The 25,536-nt window shown below is 37.8% G+C and overlaps 1 protein-coding gene across 2 annotated transcripts in view; it reads left to right on the top strand.

Moving 5' to 3' along the window:
* Positions 1–21,965, top strand: part of LOC125234424 (phospholipid phosphatase 2-like) — a 170,860-nt gene extending 148,895 nt beyond the window's left edge. For both annotated transcript variants that reach the window (XM_048140655.1, XM_048140656.1), the window contains exons 4-7: positions 14,519–14,739; positions 16,879–17,002; positions 17,466–17,648; positions 21,057–21,965. In XM_048140655.1, the coding sequence (XP_047996612.1) occupies positions 14,519–14,739; positions 16,879–17,002; positions 17,466–17,648; positions 21,057–21,182 (654 nt within the window). In that variant the 3' untranslated portion in view covers positions 21,183–21,965. The remainder of the gene's footprint in view (positions 1–14,518; positions 14,740–16,878; positions 17,003–17,465; positions 17,649–21,056) is intronic.
* Positions 21,966–25,536: the final 3,571 nt, after the last annotated feature.

Raw genomic sequence — 25,536 nt, forward strand, 5'->3', positions numbered from 1 at the left:
CTAAAAAAAAATTATTGCGTTATGTCATGAAAAAAAATGAAAAAAAATTGAGTTGAAAATTAAAAAAAAAATAAAAATAATACTTGCGAGATAGCGACAGTTACTAAATTTACATATTTTATGTATAATTTAATAATGTTTAACATATATTTTTTTCAAAAATAAAAATCGGGATTAACAGTGTGAAAAAATCGGATTTGTGACATCCCATACATTGTTTTCATTCAAAATAACTTGTACGTGATTCCACTAGAACGCTTTTATTCCCAACGTATTTTGAATTTAAAACGCGAGTAATTAAATTACTATTAATACTGAGTGCGGGGTTAATACGTCCATAGGGATAAATGGAATAAACTAAATAATTAAAAAATTAAAAAACACGACTGCGGTTTTAAAGCGAACTGAAAAGATGAAAATAATCTTTAGATATGCTGGTCAGTCAACTTGATTAATATAAATTAGAATAATGAGTGTTTAGTCAGGTTCATAAATAGCTAAAGCAAAAGTTAATGCTCATGAAGGATATCGTGACCGTACCTGCATATTTTATTTCAATTGCAGTCGGGGGACAATGGACAAAAACCTGACATGAAGGTCCCCCGACTGCAATTGAAATAAAATATGCAGGTACGGTCACGATATCCTTCATGAGCATTAACTTTTGCTTTAGCTATTTATGAACCTGACTAAACACTCATTATTCTAATTTATATTAATCAAGTTGACTGACCAGCATATCTAAAGATTATTTTCATCTTTTCAGTTCGCTTTAAAACCGCAGTCGTGTTTTTTAATTTTTTAATTATTTAGTTTATTTCTTACATTTTAGTGACCACACAAACGAATCATAATTAATATTGTCTTCGGTTACCGCGATAGTTACTCATGAAATAAAACTATGGAAAGGGATTAAATCGCGTATAATGAATTTAAAATTTATCCGTTTCCATAAAGTTTTATTTCATGAACCATAATTATTTTATTTAGGTCATGGTGTTGGTTCTTGATACTTTAGCATGAAACATGTAGGTAACTTTATTTAACGGCATTCGCCTTTAGATACTCGTACTTTTTTTCTGTGCTTTAAGCACTGACAACATACCTATTGCATAGCCATAACTCTGCTACGGAGGACAGAGAGAATGGCACACCGTAACAACAACACTCTTTCTCTGCATCCGCACACAAACAGATCCTTCACTTGCCAGCGAAACTACAAATACTTACGCTTTTTTTTAACTAATACTAATGAGTTACCACGTAAAACTCAGCAGAACAGTAGTGACGCAGCCTTGGCCCGGCGTTGGACCGCGTACATGGCCTCACTCGATTCTAAATATGAGGGCCTTCAAACCGCGTGCGTCGGGCTTCGCCCGACTCTATGTATGAGGGCGCCTTGGGCGCCCGGCCTTCAACCGCGTGCGTCGGGCTTCGTCCGACTCTATGTATGAGGGCGCCTTGGGCGCCCGGCCTTCAACTGCGTGCGTCGGGCTTCGTCCGACTCTATGTTTGAGGGCGCCTTGGGCGCCTGGCCTTCAACCGAGTGCGTCAGGCTTCGTCCGACTCTATGTATGAGGGCGCCTTGGGCGCCCGGCCTTCAACCGAGTGCGTCGGGCTTCGTCCGACTCTATGTATGAGGGCGCCTTGGGCGCCCGGCCTTCAACCGAGTGCGTCGGGCTTCGCCCGACTCTATATATGAGGGTGCCTTGGGCGCCCGGCCTTCAACCACGTGCTTCGGGCTTCGCCCGACTCTATGTACGAGGGCGCCTTGGGCGCCCGGCTTTTAACCGAGTGCGTCGGGCTTCGCCCGACTCTATGTATGAGGGCGCCTTGGGCGCCCGGCCTTCAACCGCGTGCGTCGGGCTTCGTCCGACTCTATGTATGAGGGCGCCTTGGGCGCCCGGCCTTCAACTGCGTGCGTCGGGCTTCGTCCGACTCTATGTTTGAGGGCGCCTTGGGCGCCTGGCCTTCAACCGAGTGCGTCAGGCTTCGTCCGACTCTATGTATGAGGGCGCCTTGGGCGCCCGGCCTTCAACCGAGTGCGTCGGGCTTCGCCCGATTCTATATATGAGGGTACCTTGGGCGCCCGGCCTTCAACTACGTGCTTCGGGCTTCGCCCGACTCTATGTACGAGGGCGCCTTGGGCGCCCGGCTTTTAACCGAGTGCGTCGGGCTTCGCCCGACTCTATGTATGAGGGCGCCTTGGGCGCCCGGCCTTCAACCACGTGCGTCGGGCTTCGCCCGACTCTATATATGAGGGCGCCTTGGGCGCCCGGCCTTCAACCACGTGCGTCGGGCTTCGCCCGACTCTATGTATGAGGGCGCCTTGGGCGCCCGGCCTTCAACCGAGTGCGTCCGGCTTCGCCTGACTCTATGTATGAGGGTGTCTTCGGTGCCCGGCCATGAACCGCGTGCGTCGGGCGTCGCCTGATGGGCGCCTTCAGCGCTCGGCCTTGGACCACGTGCGTCCGGCTTCGCCTGACTTTATGTATTAGGGTGGGTGCCTTCGGCGCCCGGCCATGGACCGCGTGCGTCGGGCGTCGCCAGATTCTAAGTATGAGGGCGCCTTCGGCGCCCGGTCTTGGACCGTGTCCGTCGGGTCAATATGCTATCTCAGGCTCGGAATAAATAGCTTTGAATAGGTATAGAACTCTCGGATATTTAGAAACTTTTTAGCTTCTTGAATCCATACAACAAAGTATACGCGAGTCCCAGAAAACTACCAGTACCTAATGCCAAATGATCTACAACTACAGGTGAATATTATACTATGCGTAATGAGATTCTTCTAATTGTTATTCGGCCAAAGAAGCCGTCGGCGAACCGCTGTTGGCGTGCCGAAAATGATTGTATTTTTTCTCGGAAAATCAGTCGGGCACCTGCTTTGATCTGTAAATCGACGCAGATTTCTATTGTATCTTTATGATCGTATTGCCTAATAAACAGACGTAAATGTACCTAGATTAAGTTTTAACGTTTTCAACCCTATTCGGACGGATTCATAGTCTAGGTCCCCGAATAACACCTATTGTTATTCCGGATACCTAGATTTTCTATTATCCTCTATCTAAAGTCTTCATTTTAATGTCTCATTCAATAATATTTGTTTTTATTGGATTTGTTTAAGTTACATATTTTGAAAACTCTTAATCTCTCAAAACAAGACATAAACGCATAATATAATGTGTATATATTATTAATCGCCTTTAAAAGCTCTTCATTTTGATACCCCACTCGATAGGTTTGCAAAAAATTGTTTTCTAAAGTTTTATATTTTATATTTTTTATATTTATTTATTTGGAGATCCAACAGCTATGACATAAGTATATAAAACACAGTAGACACAGGAAGCCAATTACAGGAACTCACTGGTAGTGACAATTTGTATAAAATAGGTACTAAAGTTGCGCACTATCGCAACCACAAGTGAACAAAACTGACGTACATATCAAATTATTCACTAGTCAACATAATAAAGTATTGAACTATAAAATGAGATCAAACTGTCGTACATATTAACTTATACACTAACTTAAACACATTACACAACTTATACAATACTAAAATGAGATCACAAAATCAAGTATTAACTATGCAGTAGGAAGGCAACGGCACACTCACTCAAAGGTCACAAAATATTTCTGCACTAATTTACGCCTCACGTTTGGGATTTTACAGTTGAATACATCGATATCAAAATCTTTAGATGTTTCATTTAGTTTGCGGCTTGCACGTGGTAAGAAACTATTTTGCCTGTATTTGGAAGATGCATTTTTTATCTGAATTGGAGGATGATATCTTTTCGAACGAGTGGGGGCATTAAAGTATAGTTTACTTAGCAAGTCAGGACAATCAATTACGCCACTAGTAATACTTAGAAGATATGTGGTATCGGCTATATCTCGACGTTTTTGTAAAGAAATAAGATGGTGATGCTTACATATTTTAAGATAATTGGAGGAACTGTAGGGATATTTTAACTTATAGCAAAGGTGTTTGATAAATTTTTGCTGAATGCGTTCAATTCTGTCAATGTATGTATTGTAGCAAGGGTTCCAGACCTGAGATGCGTATTCCAACTTACTTCTAACAAAGGAACAATAAAGTATTTTGAGCGTCTTGGCTTGAGTAAAATTAATAGAATTACGCATTATAAAACCTAGTGCTTTATAAGCGCCACTAATTATGTTGTTAATATGACTATCAAAAATAAGTTTAGTATCGTGTATAACTCCTAGGTCTCTCATAGATGGTACTTTCTTAAGAGTTTGACCCTTCAAGGCATAAGTAGTAGCGATTAAATTACGTTGGCGCGAGAAGGTCATCGCAAAACATTTAGAGGGATTCAAATCTAGCCGGTTTAATTGACAGTACGCATCGAGGCGTGCGAGATCAGACTGTAGCAATGAAGCGTCTTCGTTGGAACCTATCTTCAAGAAAACTTTCATGTCATCGGCGAAACATAGGAGCTTAGAATGGAAGAGACATTTGTCGATATCGTTAATAAAGATATTGAATAGCAATGGACCGAGTAATGACCCTTGCGGTACTCCACTTGGTACAGTGACCCATCCCGATATATAATTATTAACAACTACGGCCTGAGTTCTATGGTCGATATAGGATGTAAACCAGCGTAGCAAATCCCCATTTATTCCGATGTCGTTCAGCTTTGATATTAATAAACCATGGTCAATTCGATCGAAACATTTGCTGTAGTCAGTGTATATAACATCTACTTGGAATCCACTATCCATGGCATCAGTAACACAATCGTTCAGTAGAATTAAGTTGGATACTGTAGACCTACGTCGTAAAAAGCCGTGCTGACTAGCATTGAAACAGTTACTTAGGGAATTATAAACTTGATTAAAAACTATTTTTTCAAGCACTTTGGATAAAATACACAGTTTGGAAATGGGCCTGTAATTCGTAACGTCAGTTTTGGGGCCTTTTTTATGTACTGGGGTAATGTAAGCTGTTTTCCATAAAGATGGTATAGTGCACTCAGTGAAGGAACGCCGAAAGAGCAGGACTAACGGCCGTGTTAGGGTCTCAGCACACTTAATTAAAAATTGTGCTGGCAACTGATCGGGGCCCGCCGACTTAGCGGGGTCTAACTTAAGTAACAAGGCAGTGACTTGACCTGGATCGATCTCAATTGAATTTAAACTAACGATTGACTCAGTGCTAGGAACAAGTGAGTTATTATTATTACTGTGCGTATTCATGGCTGGTGAAAAATTTTGAAGGAAATAGTCCGAAAAGGCCTGACAAATTTCTTGTCCTGTATTAGCAAGTTTATTCCCATACTTCATACTACTGGGCAAGCCGTGGGAGGACGAACGTGATTTAACAAATGACCAAAATTGTCTTGGATTACTAGTAATATTTTTTTCAGCGTGACATACAAAATTAGTAAAGCAATCTTGTTCTAATTTGCGAACTCTGTCCCTTAAAGTGTTGAATGAGAGTAGGTCTGAGATATTTTTATAGTACGTTTTATATTTCTTTAGATATTTATATTTTTCTTTTATAGCTTTTTTTAAAGGAATAGAAAACCATGCGGGATAGTTATCTTTTCTAATACTTTTACTAGGTACAAATTCATCTCTAAGTTTACGAAATGTAATGTAAAAGAAATCTAGAGATTGGTCTAATGAGCGTTTAGAAAACTCCTCTTCCCAGCATATAGACGCTAACTCACTATTTATAGATGTATAGTCACCCTTATTCCAAAAATATTTAACTAAAGGGGCTGACTGCAAAGGATCAATCGTGGTGTATTCGATTTTTACTAAGAGAGGTTCGTGATAAGGATCAATAGGTACTAGGGGACTCGTGCACCGGCTAACAGATACACTGTCATTAAATAACACTAAGTCTAATATCTTGCCAAAACGGTTAAAAATGCCATTGTATTGGTTAAAATTATTAGCATGAAGTTCGTCAACAAAACTGCTCCTCCTTTACAATTCATCACTACTTACATAGTTGGACGGAACCATGACGGAGTCCATAGATGACCATACGATATTACTCATGTTGAAGTCGCCAATTACCATGTATTTATCATCCGGGTTGTTTAAGACTATAGCACTTAAATTATCCAAGAAGTTGTTTAGTTGTTGTGAAAAACTGAGACCATTGTTTTGTTTGCACAAGTATAATACGCATACACAGATCAATACAACAAGATGGCCCTTACAGGGCGACTCGCGGTCACCAAGCATACGACAAATCAGGTTTATAAAAGTTTGAACGCGTGCGACACCGATCAGTAGCGCCCAAGTATACGACCCGCTAACAGTGTCCGTGTCCGCTCGGGAAAAAATCTTAAATAATCAATTTTGGTTGCAAACAATGGTCTCTTACAGCATAAAGTGGTGTGGCAAGTCTTCTAACACTTCTACATGTAAAAAAGATGGAACAACATTCCACAGTTAAGTCAAATTAATTATTTTGTTGAATATTGTTTATTGTCCGCGGAGTTCATTTATACTGGTCAATATGGTTGTGCTGAGCGGCGCCGAGGCGCGTCCATCCCTCTTTACCGAGTTAACAATGTGATATGCTATCCCTTTCACGTAAACTACTAGGCATGGGGCCATGTTAGTTTATGTCTGTTGCGGGAACTTCGTACTGCCGTTCGTACCATGTGCTACCATTTTATGAAATATAAAAGAAAGCAGATTTGTAATAGTGAATAATTATCTAGAATCTGTAGAGTCTGTAGTGGTATTTAGTTCATTGATTAGTTTAGAATATTTAGTTGGTTATTTCACTTAGTAAACGTAAGTAAAAATGCACAGTTTAGTTATTAGTTACTAGAATGATTTTTATTGAGATGCTATCACAATTATTATCCTCCTTGCGTTATCCCGGCATCGGCATTCGCCACGGCTCATGGGAGCATGGGGTCCGCTTTGGAAACTACTACCAAGATTTGGCGTAGGCACTAGTTTTATGAAAGCGACTGCCATCTGACCTTCCAACCCGAAGGGTAACTAGGCCTTATTATAATTTAATTATAATATAATAATTTGTTGCAAAACAAATTCACCACAGTACTGGTACCGGTACCATTGTCTATAATAGACATGTCCCATTCCCATCCCTACTGCTAATCATAAAGGCGCGCCATTATTTGAAACGACCAATGGCAGCACCGTGCGCGCCCGCCTCACCCCGCAAGGATTGGTGATTTGCGTCTCGAACAATATCGCTTGCATTTGGCTTCTAGTGGGGTGTTCTGTGTACGCATAAGTGGACTTTTATTGGTTTATTTCTGTTATCCTTGAGTGTAAGCGTTACCCATAAGTCCTCAGCAGTTGAGTGGAAAGAGGGTTGCGGCGTCACCGTCAGATCCCGCCGAGTAGCAATGATCACACCACCGCCGCGGCCTTGACCCGTCAAGCTGGCGTCACGGTCCCGCCGCCACACTACGTACCTATTATCAAATAATTCCGAATCCAAAACCCCTTCAACTAGCCAAGTCTCGGTCAATAAAATAATATCAAAAGTGGCCAAACTTAAGTTGCGAGAAAAAGTGAACGTTTTCGATCTTAGCCCCCGAACGTTCTGATAGTAGATAGTAGGATATTTATCATTATCACCTAATATATCATCTGCCATTTACGTAATGAGAATTAAGTAAAAATTGTATAAATATTGAGTTAAAAGTATTATTAAAGCAATGCATACAACCAAAGGGCATCGATAAATTAATTGCATACCACCTTGCATACCGAAAAAAAAAAAAGTGAGGTGCGTATTTCTAAGTTATAATAGTAATCAACCATAATACCAGTTCCGTGCATGAGATAGTAAGTGTGCGAATCATTTAGGCAGTGCAATAGAGAGAAGACGTAATAAGCATTTTTGAGCGAGTGGGTCGTGCATTCCCGGAAATTTCGCCGGGCGACTCCAAGGTCGAGCGATAAGGTAGGCCTTGAGCAGGTGAGGCGACAAGCGATGCTCAAACTTTTATCGGTCCAAACCAAATTCAATACAAAACATGCTACAATTTTGGTCAGTATATTTAAAACACTCCAACTTAAGGTAACTTGTTTAAATCGCGCACGTTATTGATAATATGAACTTTTGAAGTATCGTCTTTTCGCACATGAATTTTGGAGAATTTAACCCACACATATAGGTAGTTCTTTTCTTTAAGCGTTGATTTGGTTAAAGTTAGTAACTTTTTATTTTCAGGTGTCAAGTGGTCGTTTATATAAACCTTCTGTGTATTTCCCTGGAAACCAATCTCCTCTGCTATGATGTGCTTCTTCGTACGTGCAGACGCGACGAAGTCCTCTTTCACGTAGCGATTTATGAAATTGACAACAATTGACTTCTCGTTCGAGTTGTGCACTGGAACTCTAGATATATAGTTTATTTGGCTTTTATGCACTGAAAATCCCACTGCAGTACCGATGCCGTCCAGTATAGAGTAGAGGTTTTCAGTCTTCTTGATCGGAACCCCCTTGATCTCCACATTATTGAGGCGCATCTGTTGATCGTTGCGAGCGTTGATTTCCTTCAGCAAGGCAATTTCGTTATCGAGAGCTTGGACTCTATCTTTCGTATTCTGCAGTTCACCTAACTTCTTTTCCGCGTCCACTAAGCGAGCTGAATATTCTTCTAACTTCGCATTTGTGAAGTCGCAGGACTCCTTGACCTCAGATATTTCCCCTTTGAGGGATTTCACGTCCTCAACTAGTCCGGGTAGACACAGAAGCTGTTTTTCCATTACTTTTAACGTTTTTAGAATTTCTTCTAGACTCGTGGATTTTGTCTGAGCCGGGGACGCCTCTGTCTTATTTTTCTGACATGTATGACATCTCCATGCCGACTTGCGTTCACTTCCATATTTTCTGTACGTTGCCTCGGCAACGTTTGAACAACAGAAACCAATGTCTTTTTTACAAGCCGAACACTGAGCGCCGTCGCTGATCGAGTCACGACAAATACCACACTCCATGATCGACAGTTTGAGAACCGGTGGGAATTCTGCGAAACGATTAGAGCTCGAGCTCTGGTTTGAACACGTGCGACCGCAACAAGTGCGCGTACCGGACTGACAGTTTGCGCATTATGACGTAATACGTCCGCCATATTGAATTTTAAGTGACGTCACATATCCTATGTTCATTGGGGTGACGTAAGGATTCCAATGATACATCATTCATTTAAATCGGTTAAGGCATTCAGAAGTTATGGTGGAACAAAGAAACTCACATACATACATACTTACAAACATGAACGCTAAAAACAATACACTCTTTTTTTGGGGCAGTCGTGTAAAAACGGCCCCTACGCTACCGTTATCTTTAGCGGTCGGGAGTTTTGAAAATAGCTTTTTCAAAGCTTCGTTTTTATTAGGGTTCCGTAGTCAACTAGGAACCCTTATAGTTTCGCCATGTCTGTCTGTCCGTCCGTCCGTCCGTCCGTCCGCGGATAATCTCAGTAACTGTTAGCACTAGAAAGCTGAAATTTAGTACCAATATGTATGTCAATCATGCCAACAAAGTGCAAAAATAAAAAATGAAAAAAAAAATGTTTTATTAGGGTACCCCCCTACATGTAAAGTGGGGGTAGATTTTTTTTTTCATTCCAACCCCAACGTGTGATATATTGTTGGATAGGTATTTAAGAATGAATAAGAGTTTACTAAGATCGCTTTTTGATAATATTAATATTTTCGGAAATAATCGCTCCTAAAAGAAAAAAAAGTGCGTCCCCCCCCCTCTAACTTTTGAACCATACGTTTAAAAAATATGAAAAAAATCACAAAAGTAGAACTTTATAAAGACTTTCTAGGAAAATTGTTTTGAACTTGATAAGTTTAGTAGTTTTTGAGAAAAATACGAAAAACTACGGAACCCTACACTGAGCGTGGCCCGACACGCTCTTGGCCGGTTTTTTCACACTGTTAATCCCGATTTTTATTTTTGAAAAAAATATATGTTAAACATTATTAAATTATACATAAAATATGTAAATTTGGTAACTGTCGCTATCTCGCAAGTATTATTTTTCTTTTTTTTTATTTTCAACTCAATTTTTTTTTTCGTTTTTTTTCATGACATAACGCAATAATTTTTTTTTTAGAAATTGACCTTAATTGTATATAAGTACTTTGGCTAAAATACAATAAAAATGTTTTTCCTTTTTTTGCATTTTTTTTTAAATCTAATACATTTGAGGCCTGATATTTGGTGAAAGCACTACATATACATAGGTATACAATCCTGTAAAAGGAAATCAGTTTTTTCGCTTAGGGCAGTTTCACTATGGTTACCCGGCTATACCCTTTCCTTTTCCATTTCTGGGGCCAGGTCCATTACAGGTGTTCTCTTCCAGGGCTAAGTCCATCACTGGTGATTCGACATCCATGACTAGGAAAAAAAGTTTTCATTTGTTAAGTATGTGGAAACCAATCTAACCAACCTTTCACGTAAACTGCTTGAAAATAGGACATTTAAAGTTTAACACGCTTAGGGCCACTTGCACCAACGAAAATGGAGGGTTAACCGGTGGGTTAACCCACCATTTTATATAGAATTTGACAGATGATAGCCCACTAAGCCTGAGTTACGTGGTTGGTGCAAGTGGGCCTAAGTGATACAAGGCACAAGTCAGGTATCTGTCAAATTAATATCACAAATGGTTACCTATTCAAAATTTTCCTTTACCTATACTTGTTCCATGACTGGTACCGTCCGTCGCCGTAGCAACAACGCTAGCAAATACGATACAAGTACGGAAAAGAGGAATTTCCTCTTCGCGCGTGTATCATATGAAGATTTGCAGTACCTACATTAGGGCCCATTGAAATTTCGATTCAGACACTTACCCCCTTATTCATAAACGTACTCTAAAGTTATCAAACCGATAAAGTACGTTTGTCCTCTTCTATCACACTAATACGTCGGAAAGGGACAAACGAACTTTATCAGCTTGATAACTTTAAGAGTACATTTATGAATAAGGGGGTTAAAATATTACTTTGCGCACTAAGTATAAGTAGTGCGAAAATGCACCATATTGAACCATTGCGTGTCGAACGCACTATTAATTTATGTAAAAAACAAATTGCTTATAAGATTGCGTAAGCGATTGTAGTATTATGCTTAAAGTTACAATATAAAACAACGCCATCATAAGGTTATTGTTAGTTTTCATAAATAGAAAGCAAACAAACAAACAATAATTGATTCACAGAAAGAGGGTATACATTACATGTGACAGTGCTTAAATAAACTAATAACAAGAGTTCCAAATAAATGCCGTATTTGGGGTGAGTTGGGCCAAAACTGACTTTCAAATCTCGATAACATTTTATTTTTACATACGTTATGCAAACTAAATGGTGTATATAATAAGTGTTCTGGACGTTTGTATTTTAGTTTCATTTTGGGTAGTTCCATTTCATAACTATGATGATAAATAGGAAATCCCATATCGCCCGGTAATCCTTCATAATTGGAGCGAGTTGGGATTTCACACAAAGGTAATTATGGAAGATTGTTTCACCAATTTCTTTTTATTATGATTACTATTTATCTCCATTTAAAATTGGAATCCAATATTTCTCTTGCAGTAGCCTTAAAATCTCACCTAACCCCCCATTCGTCCCTTTTTACCCCATTCGTAATCCAACTCCCCCCGCGAACCCTACTCACCCCAAATTGCGGTAGTTACAATTTTGAACAAAAGCATGCCATTATTTTGTCCACATTTTCATGCAAAACGTAAAACGTGCGTCATTCTTCCAAACATTTTAAAACACAACATGTTTCAACCATTTGCCGATGTTAAAAATTATGCAAGAATGCTGTTTGTCTTTTGCAAATTTTAATTGTTTTCGATTATTTTAAAGATTTTTTGAACAAAGAAACAGCGTTACGTATACTCTCATGTAGGGCACATTTTAATGAAACAGTTATGTTACTAAATATAAGTATAAAAACATGGTATTATCATGTATTAGATTAGATTAGATTAGATTTCTTTATTTCATGATAAAAATTACACTATAAATTTGCTACATGTCAAAATTATGTTTATCTTCTCATCATGATCGTCAAAAATTACATAATAAATTCCAAATAAAAATAATAGGCTAATTTCCTACTAGTCAAATCAGCTTCTTTTTAAGAACTGTCAAAACGCTTTGCTTATATGGAATTACTATGAAATACTGAGGAGTGACGTCACGGTCAATTCGTTTACTTTATGTCTTTCTTTTTGACTTATTAAATATAAATGATGTTACTACTGTCCATATATTTCTTCTAATTATGTGGTGCTTTATTTCGTGCACTGCATAAAATATTTTATTTTATGTATAGGAAACTAGCCTATTGTGTCTCCCAAATGAGGATCGTCATTTACAAAGAAAGAAAATACACATGCCAAGCTAAATAAAATTAATAAATTAAGTTACAATATCATGAAATTATCACGAAGCAAGAAAATATTATATAACAGAGAAATATAGGTATAATTATATCATCGGTCATTAAAAATTCAAATCCATGTACTCATTTACAGAGTACATGGGGTTATCTAACAAAAGGTTTCTCAATTTGCGCTTAAATGCTTCGTCACATGGCTCATTTCTCAGATCGGCAGGTAAGTGCTCATAGTAAGTAGGGCCGATGACTCGAGGGTTCTTTCTTGAAAGTGCCATGCGACGGGGGACTGTTCTCAGACGGCCTGTAGATCGAAGCTGTTTGCCCGGAAAGTCTATGCGTGCAAATTGGGATATATTATGTCTAACATACAGCAGTACGTCGAACAGATATTGTGAGTAGTGCGTCATTATACGTTGAGAACCGAAGAGCTCTCTACAAGGGTACCTGTCTTTTACACCGGCAAGTGTACGTATTGCGCGTTTCTGCATTATAAGGACTCTTTTTGCATCAGTAGAATTGCCCCAGAGCAGTGAGCCGTATGCCATGATAGAATGGAAATGCGCAAAGTACACCTGCTTTAAGGCTTCTGCCGAAATAAGAGGCCTCAGTTTTCTCAACGCAAACGACGCACCCAACCGATCACAAAGATTGTCTACATGGCACTTCCAATTTAGAGTATTGTCGATCAGGAACCCTAGAAACTTACTCTCTTCGCACATGGTCATTGGAAAGTTAGCCATGCAAGGTGGTGGTTGAACCTTTCGACCAGAGAATAACATAACATTCAATTTGGAATAGTTAAGTAACAGTCCATTTGCTGAGAACCATGACTGCAATTGGTGGCAAGCATCATTAATGTTTATTGCCAGCTGGTCATAAGAACTTGCACTAACCAATACAGTCGTGTCATCCGCAAACAATACAGGCAAGCCAGCTTCAATGTTCGACGGTAGGTCATTTACAAATAACAAAAACAAGGTATTTCCAAGGGACGAACCCTGTGGAATACCTATATTTATGCTACCTATGTCAGACTGAATTGACTTGCCGTCAGTGAGTATTTTCACGACTTGTTTGCGGTCTGACAAAAAAGAGGTAAACAGCTCATGAGCTGTACTATCCATTCCGTACATCTTCAATTTCTTCAGCAGTAATTCATGACTAACTAATGACGTCGAATGCTTTTGACAAGTCACACAGTATTGCGGCAATCTTATCCTTATCGTCTAACCCTGTCATGATAGAATCGAATATCCTATACGTCGCGGTGGTTGTCGACATTTTTTGTCGGTATGCGAACTGGTTTTCCGTAAGTAGGTTATTCGATTCTAAATGAGTCATAAGGTGAGACGACAGGATTGATTCTACCATTTTAGAAATGGTGGGTACTATTGTAATAGGCCTATAGTTGTTGACGTCACACCTGTCGCCCTTACCCTTGAAGACTGGACAGACTCTCGTGTTTTTCAGCACATCTGGATACGTACCAGTTTCAAAGATAATGTTTATGAGGACGACAAGTATGTCGGCAACAACCGGCCACAAACATAGAATAATTTTTGGTGAAACGTCAAAAGCATCAACGGTATTCTCCTTTTTCAACATTATTTGCTCTGAATTATTCAATTTATATCATTTTCGTATATTGTAAACCAATGTCAGATTCAATTAAATCAAAATACCGCAGTATTAAATAAAATACTATTTACATTGATTAAGGATATTTAATAGTAACCAGGAAAACTTCAAAATTAATTAAATTTAGTAATCGCTGTTTCCACTTAATTTTAGCAAAAACAAGAAACACTGCAATTGTAATAAATTAATAATTGTATTTGAATACTATTTAATCAGACTGAAACCGCAAATTTCCGTACATATTTATGAAAACAAATGGGTAATTAAGTGATATAATTATATAAATATTGCATAATTTTTAACATTGGCAACAATAGCAACCGCACTACGCTAGTTTTTGTAAAGTAATGACCATGCACTTCACTTTACCAGAAAGTGAACTGAACTGGAAAATTACAAAACTCTAAATTTACCTTTGTTTAAAAAATCTAACCCCGCTTTTACTTGGTTACAGCTATGGGCAGTCGAAACTTCTCTCCATCGAGACGACGAATACTCCCTCAAGAAGAGCAGACTATCCACTAGCGCAAAAACCGCCGCCCTCATCTACAAGGACTACATATACGGAGCCGTTTTCAATCTGATCATCTTGGAGGTGATCAAGTGCGTGGTCGGTTCTCCCCGGCCGACGTTCTTTGAGCTGTGCAAGCCGGACAAATTGGAGACTTGTGAGGGGTAAGAAACAATTCGTAAAGGGGAAAGAATAAATTAGTATTGGGGTGAGAGTGTACACATCGGTAGTAACAAAATATATGGTTTTTTTATGCCAAGGACGATTATTTTTAAAATAGCAACCAGCTGTTTAGGTATATTATTCTCTTGAAAAAGATTAGCTTTAAAAGTTTTTTTTTTTCGACGTGATATTATAAAAAATCACGCTAAGTGTAATAATTACCAGATAATAGTACATTACGATACAAGTGCGTAAAAAAGGAAGTTCGAAACGAGTGGCGATAAATTAAAACACGACCGAAGGGAGTGTTTTAAATCGACACGAGTTACGAATTTCCTTTTCGCACGTGTATCGTACGACGTTTTTCAGTACAGATGGCCATCCGAAGTTTCGACCTGACATATAATGAACCACTTCTCGCACTAGTGCGTAAAAAATACACCATCTGTACTGAAAAGAACATTACATCAATTACATGATAATCTTACTTATTAGTTAATCAGTGACTGAAATTAGATATATAAAACAATATAATAATTTGATTAAAAAGAAATATTGCAAGTAATCCTTTTCAAGTGTTTCTAAGGACCGACCGAACCTCAAAAATATAGGTACTAGGTAGTTTGTAATAATGAAAGATCTAGTAAACACAACATTATTTCTAGCTTAATATCAAGTAAAAGTACTAATAAGCTTGTTTACATAATTAGAATATTTAGACCGCCCTACATTCCCTTTCTGCAAAATTCGATAATGGCCGCCCTTTGCCCCACAGATTCGACCAGATGTTGATATGTCAGCATGTTAACTTACTGGCACACTTCGACTAAGTATTATGATGACCTGTGGCACAATAACTGTATATTATTACAATAGGTAGTCGCTAATGGATTGTTTCCCATTGTTCCCAAGCACCTGTGAGAATCAGTTATCAAAATATATTTTAACAATAGGGACTACGGAAGTAAGAAGTGGTGTCTCGAAAAAAATACTTAGATGTGCATATGAGTAGGTATTTGCATTTGCACAAAGATTGTGTTCAAATCTTGATTAAATAAATAAAATAAATAAATAAATATAGGACATTCTGACACAGATTGACTGAGGCCCACGGTAAGCTCAAGAAGGCTTGTGCTGTGGGTACTCAGACAACGATACATATAATATATAAATACTTATATACATAGAAAACATCCAATAAATATCGGTGCCCATCACACAAATAAATGCCCTTACCGGGATTCGAACCTGGGACCGCGGCGTAGCAGGCAGGGTCACTACCGACTGCGCGGTGCTGTATTTACCAGAAAAAAAAATATTATAAGTATGCCGAGTCCAGATAAATAGTGAGTAAATTTGGACTTGCAATGTTGCTAAACATTGCTGCAGAAAATATTACAAAGAAAGAAAATATTATTTATAAACAATTTGAGACACCTAAGGGTAACCTAAGCAGCTTATTTGGCGCTTACCGTACTGGCAAGCCTTTGCCATCCGGCTTTTTGATACTCCTTGGCCCCCTTTAATCAGCAAACATAGGTTGACAATCACGGTAAAATCACGAAAAAAAAACGAAAATTTTCCTTTTTCTGAATCCGGTTTAAATCGGCAAGCAGGAAACAATCTCGAACGAGATTAGGCTCTTGATAAGCGAATATGTAGCAATCTGTAACCTACTTCTAATCTTTACACTTTACGGTTGTAAAGTTAATATCACGTCGTTAAAATCAATGTAAAACAATATTATGTACAAGCTTCCGATATACAATAGAGATCCGTATAGACTTATAGTTGCTTATTTATTTATGTGAAATACACGAGTACTTAAGAAATAACTGCAATATATATCACGAATCACTTTATCATTTTATATCTATACTATTTTAGGGGTTTTTGTAAACATCTTCACTGAGTGCATCATTGTATTGTCTGAGTTGCACGCCTGTTTTACTCATAAGTAGGTACTACTTTTGAATCAATTCTGCGTTAAAGTTAACAAATCGGTATGTTTGACAAATTGTTAACTGGACACCGGGGCAAGAATAACACCTTCAATAATGGCAATAGTTTTTATTATACCACAAGCAAAAATAAAACATTCTTTTTAAATTGTTTTCTTACCTTGGTTTTCTTTGTCATAGGTCGACATACGTGACCGAATACAAGTGCACGTCCGACTACTCTCAGTATCTGCGGATCGACTCCATCCGAAGTTTCCCATCCGGACATTCTTCACTGTCGGTGTATTGCGGCCTATTTCTAGCGGTAAATATGTTTTATAAACTACATTAAAAGCAGTACCGTTAGGTTCATTATATTCGAGCAGTTTAGGAAAAACTAAATAAAAGTCATCCTTATTCCAATTTCAAACCATCTTGAGACGTCATTAGTTTTTAAAATCTTGTGTTTCTTCTAACCCCATTTGTTATAATTGTTATAACACAAGTATGTTAACTAAATGCCGTTAAGTCTAGTTAAGTCAACTAAATGCCGTTCAATTTGTGTTCAAGTAATTATAAGACTGCTGAACTTTGCTAGACTTTTGAAGGGGAAGAAAAATCCTCAGATACAATAAAAAACTTCGCTAATTCTTCGTTACCGACCTTCTATCAGGAAAGTATTTAATACAAACTCAAGATTTACGCGACAAGACAGTGCACGATAGAGCCGTATCTCCATAATCTCCTTACTTATTCATGGTGGACCTAAAACCCTTCTTTACTTGCAGTGGTACCTCCAACGGCGTGCGTTCAGCTGGCACAGTCGCTCCGTTCTGATCGTGCCCCTGGTGCAAGCAGTGTGTCTCGGGTATGCCGCTGTCTGCTCTTTAACGAGGGTGTCGGACCATCGGCATCATTGGTATGATGTGCTCGCTGGTGCCAGTATGGGATTACTCAGCGCTCTGTACACGGTAAGTCTGTCTTCTAAATTAAAATATGTCGTAGTTCTAAAATAATAAATAAATATTATAGGACATTCTTATAAGTACACAAATTGACTAAGACCCACGGCAAGCTCAAGAAAGCTTGTGTTGTGGGTACTTAGTCAATGATATATTAATATAATATATGTCCATAACTCAGGGTAAATACGAGTACGTCAATCTAGAATTAAAATTGCTTGATAAAGCAATTCTAGATTGACGTCTTTACTGAAGAGATAGCCTATCGTCTCCTCAACGCCGAATTAATAGGTACATTTTAGGGCTCTGGATATTCGTTACTACCCGCCGATCCGTGCGTCCGGCCCCTTAGCCCCGGCGGTGCTAAGCGTCCGAACTACCCGAACCCGCCGAAGTCCGTTCCCGTGTAGTGCCGTTCGCGCGTGTAGTGCCGAATCGGCGTTCGGGGCCGGACGGCCGGACGCACGGACTTCGGCACCGTTCGGGTATTGAACACACGAGGCGGCCGGCGGAACGATCGACTTATTGCCGTGCCGGTTTGTATTTAAAAAATAGGTGAATTTTAAAATTTATGTTAATATAGCGAACGAATACGAATTGGTTTTGTACATACTCATTTTATTTGAGTCAATAACGTATTAATTATATTTTTTGCACTTATTCCCGTTACGTTATAGGCTATACCAATATTACAAACGTATTCTTATAGGTCCATACTTTCGCCAGGCACACTAGTCTACTGGTTTTTTTCGATAAAGTTGCTTAAGGCAATTGCAAGTTTAATGGACTTTATTTGTCTATAGGTTAACTAATAGAAGGGTATTGTTATTATTATATATTAGTTATATTAATTGATTGTTTTATGATGTTCATGGGGACTTACTAACTACCTATAAGGAGTATGGTCCTTATAGGTACTTACTATATGTACAGATGCTGACAAATATACTTGAAAATATTATCTTCGGTTACCGCGACAGTTACTCGTGCAATTTATTATAGTTATATCTATGTCTCATAGTTTTAAAATAAATAAATAAATATTGGGGACATTACACAGATCGACTTAGCCCCAAACTAAGCGAAGCTTGTACTCTGGGTGCTGCGCGACGATATACATACTTAAATAGATAAAATACATAACTATGGAAACGGATTATATCGCGTATACTAAATGAAATGTATTTGAACTATCGAGTTATTAATTTTTATCTAAGAAGTTAGTAGAATTAACGTCGCATGAGAAGACAAAGGTAATAATGACTTGTGGGCGGCACAATAACCAATACCCGTGGTGATTTTTACTAATAATAATGACACTCAAACCTCACACCCGGCTTCCCTTTGACAAGGACAAACCTTTTGTTTGAAAAGTTCTAGATGTAGCCGCGCTGTTTTACAAATACCTAGTTAAGAATGGTATATTTTTTTTTGTTATTTTGGAGGGAACCACCTTGAAGTGAATATGTATCCATAGTCCTGGTTCTTAACTTGCGCTAGTCGGATAGGGTGTGACAAAAAGCATGAGACTTGACATGTATATAGGTAACTTACAAACACAACAGAAAAAAATAAAAGTACGCAGACGCCGAGGTGTCAATGTTTCCCCTCTTTTCCCTCATTTTTATATCACTATTTTCAGGTTTTTTATATTGTTATGAAAACCGTGAAAGCTATAATCACGATATTTAGGAAAAGTATATTCTCCATAAAATTTTCTACAATACTGTCTTTTAAAGTAGGTGTCTTTTAAGGTGGGTAGGTAAGCTTTTAACTCATCATTTTCAAATTATGCTTAAGTCCCCCGCATAATATTTGTTTTTAACTACTAGTGGGATGAGTAGGGGTAGCACTATCGACTGTTAGTAATATACTTTAAATGGTAGTATTGTAGAGAATTTCATGGTACTTCTCCTAGACATCTTTCTGGTAAGTACCTACTCGTAATATTTACTTACCAAAACCTTTAGTAGTTTTCGTGAAAATTTAAAAACGCTAAAAATGGGAGATAATAGTGGGGGAAGAGATTGACTCCTCGGCGTGTTTCTACTTCTATTTATTCTTATGAATGTCAAAGCTATGTGCATACCAAGTTTCATGCTTTCTGACATCATACTAATTTAGGCCACTGAAAACTCGTGCTCTATATAATAATGCCTAAAATGTAAAACATGGAAAAAATCGAGTAGTTAAATTTGTCCCCCAGTCACAATTGCTCCGCTGTCCCTTTTTCATTTTAGTTATTAAGGTTTTATCATTTTTGGTTCTTTAAACTGATTTTAATATTCGCTTGAACCGAAAACGAGAACGATCATCAAGCATCACTATACGTCGAGAACGGATCGGACCCGCGGGTTTTTAGAGTCCGTCGATCCGGACACACGGACTACACGGGTACCCGGACTTTAATTACACGGTCCCTAATTACCCGTTCCAAACGGGCCAGAAATCCGGATTCGTGTAACACGGGAACGGATACCCGGCAACGGGTACACGAAACACGGACGCGACCGGGAGCCCTAGTACATTTTTGCCTTGTTTTTCATTGTAGGCTAATCTTAAAATGTAGACTGGAGTCTTTTTCTCCCTTATTTCCAACACAAGTTGTTAAAAAGTCCTTTTTTTTAAGACAGGCCCTTTCTTTGTTTAGTGCGTAGATAAAAACTGATTCGGCACTGATAGATGAAGGGAGGCCCTGAATTAGATGCTCTTTCCAGCCCCTGAATAGGATTTAGATTAGAATGATTATGTAAATCCGGACTTGCCTTTTATCAAGTTTTCTCCAGTAGCTTTTAACCCTCCATTTTCTTGCACCACTTTACTGTTGTATTATAAGTAGATATACTTTCATATACGCTAGTCTTACTACACTTAGTACACTTACATAAATTAGTAGGTGCATTAGCATGCAACATTAAGCAGAACAGAAATCAAAACGTTCCTAGAACTGACATGTTTCTAACACGATCTTGCATTAGATCAAATTATAGCTAATGACTTACACACGACTAGAGGTCCTAGAGAACCGTGTTACAAGTTAAAGTTACAGCTTGTGCGATTTCTCCGTAATAATATTTAGATTTTGTTGAAATTTGACAGAATTAAACAGAACTCTTTTCTCAGGACAGTTACCCATGAGTTACCTAATGTCGTTCAGATAAGGATTTTACTTGACGAAATCCAAATTAATCTAAGAAAATACATTAGTAAATTGACAATACAAGTCGTAGCTTTACTACATTATAACTATTCATCGTCGCATCGCCTATAAAACTAATTTTCTTGTCAAATTTTTAATTAATATTCCAAAATTATTAAAATGACGTCCAAATGATTACCAAAATCATTCTGTAGGTACAACAATACAGAATTTATATACTGTTGTAATTTCAGTACTTAAAGCTCATCTCTTTCCAGGTACTAGTACTTTGCAAGAACTTCTCCCAGCCTACCGTCGTCAGCACCAGCGATATCTCTAGCAGTGACGGAACACACCACAACCCTGACACCAAGCTCCTACCCAACCGGGTCATGATGCCCTAGCCTCAGGCCGTGTAAGCGTGTCCCACGCTACCCTGGCGTGCCTTGAACGCACGCCTGCAATGGACTTTCTCACCCCGGTTGGACAATCTAACCCCGGTTAGACAATCTCGTCCCAGCTAGGGTTGTGAACGTGAGTGATTACATCAATTACATGATACTTAGTGTTGGGAAAACGACAGCAATATGAGTGTTAGTGTTAAAGCGTACAAATTGAAGTAGATTTCTTAAGTGAGATTTAGTGTTTGGGATGTAAGACACTTTAGGCTTCTATTTCTATCATGATGATGTCTATGGCCATGCAATCGCATATAAAAATAATATCATTACCATGTGCAGTCAACTGTGTTATTAAAAGCATGATATGCAATGATAAATCAGCAACGAAAGAATGATTTAAAAATTATTTTGACTGTACGATTATCTTAGCCACTTGTGTGTGGTGTGGTTTTATAAAACACAATATTATAATAGAAAAGCACTTCATAGATAATAGAACAATGTTACCTAGCAGAAAACAATGCTTTTGTATTTGTGACTAAAGGTAGCAGAAAAAATACTGTTTCCAAGCAGTGATTTGAAGTTGTTAGAGAATTGTTCGGAAAAGGTGATGCTTTAGCACAGTTTTAGAAAATGTATGACCTAATATTATGACTATCTAGATGTTTTGCATTGAGGAGATTTACATAAATATTTAGTATAATTTTAAATTGAGAGGATACTTTTGAACTTTAGGATATTTTACCTTTATAAGGTAGTTGTCAAAGTCAAAAAGTACAAAAGATAGAAAATCATGCCTAAATCGTCAGAACTCATTTCTTTTTTCTTTAAAAAAAACACTTGAGACTTATAATGATTCACTAAATAATATTTAAAAAAAAACGAGTTATACCTTCATTACGAAAAAATGTACTAACTAATGTTAAGAGATCTGTTTCTCTAGCTTACATTAAGCGTTTTATTTTTTATAATTGTGACTATTTTCAATATGTAAGGAACAACGGGAAGTGGAAATAAAAATGCGTTGATATAAAATAAGTCTTTATTCTGTATTGATTCTGATTAGAGGTGTGCGCCGACCGGCGTGGCGTACGCCGCCGGTCATTTTTGCCACGCCGACGCCGCCGATCATTTCACCGGCGTGAAATCGGCGTGAGATCGACGTGAAAATCATTCCTAATTTTTGGCTTGTCCTGTGTTATTAGACGTGTGTGCCGATTAAAAATTGATCAGCAACGGCGTTTGCCAAAAATCGGCGGTGGCAGCGTGTTTCCGGCGCGAATTTGGCGTGACCTTGAATTGAACCTCGTAAGTCCCAGGCCATTTTTTTCGATTTTGAATTTGGAACTTTCTTCTGATTTTAAAATGTGTGCTCTTAAGCGGCTTTTGCGGGGTTTTTGCAAAAAACAATGTACAAATTTTCTATGTACTCTAAAAATCATGCTTGAAGAGCTATTTTATTTATCACTAGTACGTCCGGACGAACATTGCTTCTAAGAGATAAGTTTCAAAAATGAGGTCTTTAATGAAATGAAATGAAATGAAATGAATGAAATGAAATGAAATGAAATATTTATTTATAACAATGGTTACATTACAAGTCAGCTTAATACGTACAGGAGTTTAGTTGAACTAAACTTTTACAGTTTACATAATATACACATATCTAAATAATTAGTTTATATGTAATTGCATATCCATCAAGTACTACCCACTACATGTAAAATAATGGGCGATATTACATCACTTAGCATTATAAGGTAAGTGGCATATCAAAGAACTCTTTATATTCGTAAAACATGTTATTAAGGAGCCACTTGTTTAATTTCGTTTTAAAACTGGCGGCAGAAGTTGCATTTCTGATACATTCCGGTAGGCGGTTGAATACTGATGGCCCGAGACAATAGACCGATTTTGCCGACTTCGCCAACCTGTGGTGCTCCGCTACTAGTCTATCCGCGTGTTTATTACTGCGTAATGGGTAATTAGTATTAATACCTCTGCATTTGAATTGTAGGCGGTTGACGTATGTGAATTTATTTTTGACAAAAACTTTTAGGTATCTGTATATCGCAGTTATCTCTTGGAAGCAATTTGAATTGGGCCGCTATAGTTGACGCTTCAATGGGGTCTAATCATTTCTATAGATTAAAGTAACCCCAGGATTCCTTAGTTGCCCCACAAAACATATGTAAAGATGTCTTACTGTAACACAAAAGCGATCATAAATATATTAAATGTATACCAGTGATGTATCTTGTAAAATAATTAAACAGGAAAATTATAAATATCAAACTGTTTATATTCCATTTTGTTGCTTAGGATCTCGAGGAAAATTTAAGTGGATTTTATTAAAACTATTTTTGATCTAAATTATTGTAACAAATAAGGGTTTTTGTTGTTTGCTCTTATTTTAGAATTTTAGATCAATGTTCTTAATTAAAAATCGCATATTTCTTTGTACTCTAAAAATCATGCTTGAAGAGCTATTTTATTTATCACTAGTACGTCCGGACGAACATTGCTTCTAAGAGATAAGTTTCAAAAATGAGGTCTTTATTTTTGACAAAAACTTTTAGGTATCTGTATATCGCAGTTATCTCTTGGAAGCAATTTGAATTGGGCCGCTATAGTTGACGCTTCAAAGTACGTTTCTTTGTTAGCAACCGTCTACTTATATTAACTTATTAATTATATTTAATTGTTTAACAGACAGTATTTACTGTACAGTACCTGTCTAGTCGTAAGATTAAAAAATCGTACCCACCTAGAGATAATTAGTTACAAATAATTATGTATTGGGTTTAAGAAGTCAAAGTCAAAAATGTCTTCGATGACACTTTATATGACAGCGTTCATTTAGTTTCGCACTGCAAATTAATTTTTGACCTTGACTTTTCGTAAATTAAAAAGGCAAAACAGTTTCCAAACATTTTCTTAGTGGTAATACATCCAAGTAACTATAACAATAAATGTAAACATCAATGCATAAAATTGAAAAAAAGATTGCTTGTGTTCTAAATCACCCCATTTCTTTGTTTGTATACTTTGTCACCCCGTTTCTTATACCAACTTTGACATTCTGTTTAGTATTACCACTACGAAAAAATTAGTTGTGCTTGCCTTAATTCTGTTATATCTATTTTTATTTATTTTTAATATTGACATTCTGACATTCCCGGCATTTAAAAGGAGATTAGTTGAGGGTATTTTTTAATTTTGTAAATATTAGTTTTAAGCGTAGAATGTGTGTTCGATCGTATGCTGTCTTTGAGTAATTAATAGACAATCTTTATTATAACATTTTGTTTTAATCATCCTTTATCCATTATTATATCTATTTTTCTACTCCCGAACTGTTATTCGTTATTTACAGGGTCGTGCATAGATCTTTAAAACCCTACGTAAAAGTATATTTCCCGAAGTTAGCCCCGCCGGCTTCACGCGCATGCGCGCAGTAACAAAAAAATTGAAAACGCATTTTGACCTCCTTTAACGCCGGTTGCATAAAATACTATTTATTTTAATAAAAAACAGAAAGAACTGCTATTGTCAATGTAACCCCTGTACTTGGTTACATAAAATGGCTCTTTTATCAGTGGACGGTTTTATCCCGTTTCAATGTATTGTTTACTCTCCGTTTAGTGTCGTTTATGTATTTGATGAAAGTTAATACTTAAAAAAAAATTACGCTTCCAATTCAATGTCAATTTTTTTTTATTATTAAATTCTGCCAGTTACGAAATAAAACTCTCTAGAAAGAAAAATAAATACCCTTCTTTGGAGCCTGTGTCACGGTGATGGTCGAATACCTCCCTCAACAAACGACAAACGATAAAAACCATTGAACAGCCATAAAACAAGGATTTTATTCTTGAAAGCGAAACATTACTGTAAAATAAACTGCAGCGTCCCCTCGCAAAGACAAGTGAACATTAAAGACTGCCAAGACTTGGAGCAGCATAGCGTAACTTACGCCGAGCGACGAATTGTGATTTTTTAAGTGGAGATAGTTGAAGGGATGGAGAGTGACATAGGCTACCTTTTGTCTCTTTCTAACGCGAGCGAAGCCGCGGGCAAAAGCTAGTATTTAATATTATAAATGGGAAAGTGTGTATGTCTGTTTGTTTGTCCGTCCTTCGCAGCAAAACGGAGCGACGAATTCTCGTGATTTTTTAAGTGGAGATAGATAAAGGGATGGAGAGTGACATAGGCTACTTTTTAGGGTTCCGTAGTCAACTAGGAACCCTTATAGGTTCGCCATGTCTGTCTGTCCGTCCGTCCGTCCGTCCGTCCGCGGATAATCTAAGTAACCGTAAGCACTAGAAAGCTAAAATTTGGTACCAATATGTATATC

The sequence above is a fragment of the Leguminivora glycinivorella genome, chromosome 16 (genome assembly GCF_023078275.1).
Source record: "Leguminivora glycinivorella isolate SPB_JAAS2020 chromosome 16, LegGlyc_1.1, whole genome shotgun sequence".
Classification (NCBI taxonomy): domain Eukaryota; kingdom Metazoa; phylum Arthropoda; class Insecta; order Lepidoptera; family Tortricidae; genus Leguminivora; species Leguminivora glycinivorella.